This window comes from Cinclus cinclus, chromosome 13, assembly GCF_963662255.1.
Source record: "Cinclus cinclus chromosome 13, bCinCin1.1, whole genome shotgun sequence".
Lineage (NCBI taxonomy): Eukaryota > Metazoa > Chordata > Aves > Passeriformes > Cinclidae > Cinclus > Cinclus cinclus.
Window position 1 is genome coordinate 3,945,131 of NC_085058.1, and position 6,640 is coordinate 3,951,770.

The 6,640-nt window shown below is 61.2% G+C and overlaps 1 protein-coding gene across 1 annotated transcript; it reads right to left on the bottom strand.

The window, feature by feature from the left end:
• Nucleotides 1-3,593: 3,593 nt before the first annotated feature.
• On the bottom strand, nt 3,594-5,622 carry PPIB (peptidylprolyl isomerase B). Its single transcript, XM_062501711.1, has 5 exons — nt 5,467-5,622; nt 4,834-4,947; nt 4,606-4,699; nt 4,037-4,221; nt 3,594-3,923 (listed from the first exon to the last, which is right to left on the bottom strand). The coding sequence occupies exons 1-5, from the start codon at nt 5,620-5,622 to the stop codon at nt 3,801-3,803; spliced, it is 672 nt and encodes a 223-aa protein (XP_062357695.1). The 3' UTR covers nt 3,594-3,800.
• Between the last annotated feature and the right edge of the window lie 1,018 nt (nt 5,623-6,640).

The window sequence follows — 6,640 nt, forward strand, 5'->3', positions numbered from 1 at the left end:
TTCGGCCTGGGGGAGGGTTGCGGGGGGAGAAGCCTGTCCCTGGAGGGCCCCAGACGGTGGGAGCACAGACCCTCTGCCTTTGAAAGGGGGAGAGGTCCCTGTAGACCCCATGATGGGGGGGGGGGGTTCCCTTCCTTCCCTGGGATGCCCCACCTGCTCTGGGACTGAAGATCCCCTCGTTCCCCACTTCAGGAGACCCTGAAGTGTCCCAGCCTCAAGGGTTGGAGGTCCCCAAGTATCCTTGGGTGGTCCCCACCCTGCCCCATGGGTCGCTGCCTGCCCTGGGTCCTTGCCGAGGGCACCTTCTGCCCTTGAAGGCAGGAGTGTGTCTGTCCCGCAGCTTCCGTGCAAGGTCCTGCCTTATCCCCAGGGCACATCCCAGGGGTGCCTCCACTTGCCCCTGCCTGCCCTGGGGTTCTTGTCACTCCCACGGGGTCCCCACCTGCCCAGGACGGTATCTCCTTGTGCATCAGGGTCTGAGGCTCCCCAAGTGGCCCAGGGGCCACCCTCTGTCCTTGGTATTGGGGGTGTTCCTCTATCCTGGGAGTCCCCTCTGACCTTAGAGGGTTACAGGGTCGTCCCTGTCTATCCCTGGGTACCCCCACCTGCCCCAGGGATGTGTGTCCCACATCTGCCCGGGGGGTGGGATGTCCCCAAGTTCCTGCCCTGGTGTCTCCAAATGTCCAGGAGTGGCTGTCGCTGCCTGCATCCAGAGGATCCCTGCTGAGGCTAGAGGGAGGGATAGGGAACGACCCTCTACCCCCAGAAGGGGTGGGGAAGAGGCATCACTGGCGAGGGTGTTTCCTCGGTTCCCAGGGGGTCCTTGTCATATCCCTGTGCACCCAGGATGGAGACGTGTCCTCCCCCAGGAGTGCAGGATCAAAGTGCATCCCTGTCAGAGCCCTCTTTACACCTGGAATAGCAAGAGTGCCCCTGGCCCCAGGCTGTTGGTGGGTCCCTGTCTGTCTCTGGGTGCCCCCTCTGCCCTGGGGGTGAGGGTGCCTGCTTGCCCTGGATGGTAGAGGGTGTGGAAGTCTTCATGTGCCCACCAGGGTGTCCCCACATCCTCCAAGTGCTGGGGTGGTTCCCAGCAGACCTTACATCCTCCCAAGGGTCCCAACTATCCAGGTGAGTGAGGAGGCAGTGGGGGTAGAGGGGCGGATGGGACCGTCTCCCATGAGGAGGAGAGGTCCCCAATTGTCCTCATGGATCCCCTTCTGGCAAGGGGGACACAAAGCCCTTGAAGGGGTGGGGATGGGGGTCCCTGTCCCAAGGGGTGCTGGGCAGAGTTCCCCACAGAGTTCTTTTCTGAGGTGGGTCCTCTGCCCTTCTACCTTGGCCTGGGGGTCCCTGTGTCACTGTGGGATGGAGGTGCCTCAGGGCCCCATCCTTGAAAGCAGGGGCTGTCCCTGGCCTGAGGGATCCCCACTGGCCTTGAGGAGTGGAGTGGGGGGAACCCTGGTCTGGGGATTTCCTCTGGCTATCTGAGGAAAGAAGAAAGAAAGGGGGAAAGAAGGGGGTCTCCTGCCTTCCCCAGGAGGGTAGAAATCCATGACTATCCCTAGGCAGGTGGCCTCACCTGTTTTGGGGAAAGATGGGTTGTCTCCCTCTGTCCTGTTGGTTTGAGGTTCACGTGTGCCCGTTCCTGGTGTCCCTGCACACCCCAAGGTGTTGGGGGTCCCTGCCAGCTCCGGGGTCCCAACTGTCTGGCAGGGTTTGGTGGGGGTTGGGTTGTCACACCTTGCTGTGTTCCTCTTGGGAAGGGAGAATTGTGTCCCATCTGTTTTTGGGGGGTCCTGCCTGGTCCCATGGTGTCCCCATTGGCCATGGGGGTGTTGGGAGTCTGCCCTGGGAGTTGGGGGTCTCTGCCTGTCCTAGAGAAGTGGGGATGGAGTGTCCCAAGTGCCCTTCCCAGGTCTGTGAGTTAGTGGCTCCTACCTCCTCTAGGAGGCTGATAAGGATGGTGAGGCTGATGAAGATGGTGAGGGTGATAAGGATTGTGAGGACGGGGAAGGTGGTAAGGATGATGAGGACAACGGGAATGGGGAAGATGATGAGACTGGAGCTGGTGAGGATGATGAGGGATGGTGAGGGTGATGAAGATAGCGAGAGCAACTAGGATGGTGAGGCTGGGGCTGATGAGAACACGATGTCTGTTCCCACTGCAGGTGTTCCGGGTGGAGGTGCTGTGCAATGGCCGGCGGCACACGGTGACCAAGCGCTACAGTGAGTTCCAGGCACTGCACAAGCGGGTAAGACCCCCCAGCCCTGCAGGAAGGGGAACGTGGGAGACCTGGGCTCATCCTCTGTGGCCTGCCCTGATAGCCCCACACTCTTCCTCAGATCAAGAAGATCTGTAAGGTCCCTGACTTCCCCCCACGCCATGTTCCCAACTGGATGCCCAAAGTGCTGGAGCAGCGCCGGCAGGGCCTGGAGGTCTACCTGCGGGTGAGGAGCGTACGGCAGGTTTAGGGTGGGTTTTTAGGGGTGAGGAGCGCGTGGTGCTGGGCTTGGAATGGGTTTTTGAGGGGCTGACACCCCTAGGGCATTGCAGGGTGTGCTGTACGACAACAAGGAGCTGCCCCAGGACGTCCTGGACTTCCTGAAGGTGCGGCAGTGCCAGCAGAACCCCAAGACCAGCAGCCCTCCGTAAGTAGACGAGTTCTGCTGGCACCAGGATTATTTTACATAGCACCGGGATTGTCCCCCTGCCCTGTGTTAGGCACCCTGAGTACATGGGGTCGAGGATGGTGGGGACAGGCTGAGGGCTGATGTCCCCTCTCCCACAGCAGCACCAGACTCCTGCCCTCCCAGCGCCCCGTCGTCAGCTTCTGCTCAGATCCCTATGTGCAGCCACACAGCACTGGTAAGGAGCAGGGCCATGGAGCAGGTCTACAAAACCTCTAAAAGGCTCTTCTGGGCCCTGCAAAGGTGCTTCTCCTTTAATGGGGGCCAGGAGGGAACAAGCATTACAGCACCCCCATTTCCTTGCAGACCTGCTCCCTAACACCATCCTCAGTGGGGTCCTGCAAGGTCTCTACCTCCCCCTGAGCTGTGTCCCCAGCCAGGCAGCACCCCGAACCTCTGCAATGATGAGCTCCCAGGCACCCACCCAGCACCCAGGGATGCAGTGGTGAGGAGAAGATCCTTGTGGTGAAACAAACTCATCCCTGCTGGGCTGGGGCAGGGAAATGGTGAGGCGACCCAAGGGGACAGGGGGAGAAGCCAAAGGGATGTTGGGAACTGCTCTCCCACCACCACGCAAAGTGCCTTTTGTTGGCAGAGCAGGAGCTCTGCCTTTGCCCCTGCTGTTTTGGGCTTGCAGTGCAAGCCTCTGGATGCTGAATGGTGCTGGAAATCCTCTTTGCATCCAGGTTTTGGTGCAATAAATCTCCTCAATTTGACTGAGTGGCAAAATACTGTGCTGTGGAATTCTGCAAAGCAAACTCACTCGGGGCCAACTGTGGCACTGCTCCCAGCTGGATGAGATGTGGAAGAAGGAAGCTTGGAAGGGGGCCTGGAAAACTGAGGGGTACATCTGGGTGAGTGATACAGAGCGATCTGCACCCCTCCGAAGGCAGGAGAGGCAGCTCTTTAAAAAACACATTGGTCACATTTATTGGTGCATGTGCTTCTTACAAAAGTGATGGAAGAACAGCCTGTGCCCTGTCCCCACTGACTGGGAGGCAACACGGAGAGGGGCCAGGCACTAGGACACAGCAGGACCCAGGCCCCAGGGTAGGGGAAGCACAGCAGCCCCCATTCCACAGCCCCTCACAGCCTAGCAGGGCCCGGTCCCCTCACTCTTTGGCAATGGCAAACGGCTTCTCCACCTCGATGGTGCCACAGTCGACGATGGTGACATCCTTGAGAGGCTTGTCCCGGCTGTCTGTCTTTGTGTTCTCCACCTTCCGCACCACATCCTGGGTGGAGCAGAGTGTGAGAGTGGGACACACGGGCAGAGCCAGCTTGGCTAAGGCCTGCCCGGTCCTGTTGTCCCCAGAGCACCGGCCCCTTTCCCTCTCCCATCTCTCACCATGCCCTCCAGCACTTTGCCGAACACCACGTGCTTCCCGTCCAGCCATGGCGTCTTCACAGTGGTGATGAAGAACTGGGAGCCGTTGGTGTCCTTGCCAGCGTTGGCCATGCTTACCCAGCCTGGCCCATAATGCTTCAGCTTGAAGTTCTCGTCTGGAAAACGGTCCCCGTAGATGCTTTTTCCTAAAGGTGGGGACAAAAAAGCCATAGTGGAGTATGTCAACGATGGTGGCGGTAGCTCCAACACAAGCTGGGTGAGGGAATGAGCAATTCCAGAGCAGGGGCTAGGACGGATGCCACAGGGATACCTTAGACATGGGCTGCTGCAGGGAGCTGGAAGCACCCCAGGAGCTGGGCAGGGGCCTCATGCCAAGGGACGAGAGCAGGAGGCTCCCAGCACCCTAGTTACCCCAGCACTCAGCTCTGCTCCAAGGCCATGTCTTTGTGAGCTCCACACCCACTTGTTTCCACCAAGGTCCAGCTTTACATTGGCCCCAGGGCTCTGCAGTGGTTGGAACTGTAGCCGCTGTCTCACTCCAAGACAGGGGCTTGGATCTGCCACGTTACCTCCAGTGCCATCACCGCGGGTGAAGTCTCCTCCCTGGATCATGAAGTCTTTGATCACACGGTGGAACTTGCTGCCCTTGAAACCAAATCCTTTCTGGGGGTATGGAGGGAGAACATGCAGTGAGGTGAAGGGACAAACCAGAGCTCTGTGGCCCCAGCCCTGCCCCAGGACACCAAGCAGGACCCGAGCTGGGGCAGGTGAGGCCCAGGGCACCACGGACCCCTCACCTCTCCAGTGGCCAGGGCCATGAAGTTCTCTACCGTCTTGGGCACTGTTTTGCCAAAGAGTCCGATGACAACACGGCCTGCATCCTCCTCACCGATCCTCAGGTCGAAGAACACCTTGGGGGAAGGGGTGGAGGAAGGTTGGGGGGGGAGAATCAGGGGATCCAGACTCACCTTGCTGGACCAATCCACCCCCCAAAAGTCCAATTCATCAGCTCCAACTAGGCCGAAAACCTTAAGTGAGGTTGGTTGGTACCCCACTTTCCCGGCTGCATCCCCCCAGCAGCCTAACCACTCACCCCAGCGTGATGCCGCCCCCTCTGAACCCCGGCCTTCAGCCCAGGCCCCTCACGTCACCTTCCCCAGAGCTGGGCCAAGCCGTCCCCAGGCCTCCTCCCCGCTTTCAGATGCCCTCGACACCCTCCGCGCTGGACCCTCCCTCCCTCACGGCTTTACCCCACCCTGCCCGTCTGGGCCCCTCAATCCCAGATCCCTCCAGCCCATCCAGTGCCCCTCACCCCAGCTTCCCCTTCCCCAGGTCTCCACCGCCCCACGCGGGCTCCCCCCACACGGAGTCTTTCCCAGTTCCCCCCCCCCCCCCCTTTCCCCCGCCGGCCCCGCCTCGGTCCCCCCGACCTTGGCGGTGACCTTGGGTCCCTTCTTGCGCTCGTCGGCGCGGGAGGCTGCGGGCAGCAGGAGCAGGAGGGCCGCGCCCAGCGCCGCCGCCGCCACCAGCACCTTCATCCTGCGCCGCTCGCAGCCCGGCCACAGCGCCCGCCGCGCCGCCGGCATCCGGCCACGCCTGCCGCGCACCCCCGCCCGCACCGCGTCTTGGTACCGCCCGCACCGCGCGCCCGCCCGCTCCGCCCGCCCGGGCGCGACCAACCGCGGTCACGGGGGGGGGGGAAGGTAGCACCTTCCGGCCAGGCCGGGCGCAGGCGTATGCCACGTTGCCCCTCGCGGGGCGGCCGCGGCGCTGCCAATCAGAGCAGGACGCCGCCATGATTGACCGCTGAGGGAGAGGGGCGGGCCCTCAGGGGACACGGCCGGACGGCGGGAGCTGAGGGGCGGAGGGGCCGCGTCCCGGTGGGGGAGCGGAGGGGCCGCGTCCCGGTGTGTCCCCGCTTCGTCCTCCGGGCCCTCCGCCCCCGGGGCAGGGAGACATCGAGCGCCCGAAGCCGGTGACCGCTCGGTGTCCGCGCCCGGGGCGGGAGGACGAGCCGAGCCCCCGGCGAGCTGAATGGCTGCGGGTCAATGTGTGAACAGTCGCGTTGAAGAGATGCCAAAGCACCTTTGAGAAGAGCTGGCACTGCACCCACTCAGAGACACTTGCACCTGAACCAGAATGTTCCCACGCTTGGAACTTGCTCCGCACTGTGATCTCTCGTGTGACATTCCCCCCCCTCAATTCCCAGCCTTCAAGGAACCATTTTGAGCATGAGCTTTCATTTCCTGTTCCCGAAAAGTTGTCTGGGGACACATGGGGACCTCAAAGGTCCCCCCTCTGACCCTTGGAACCCACATCTACACCTTTGAGATTTATCTTTTTGGGGATTGACACTGACCCAGACCTGATGAAAACCTAACTCCCACATGTTCAAATAACTCCAGGATGTGCAATCACAGGCTGGTTTGGGTTCAAAGGGACCTTGACAAGTTTTGACCCCTGCCATGGGCAGTGGCACCTTCAGTGATGGTGCCAAGATGAACACAGGCATCTGCAACACCACAGGGAACCCTGTGTGCTTACAGCCTAGCCTTTAAGAGGAACTGGGGCTTCTCTCACTCCTTCCTTCAGTTTTTATGCCAC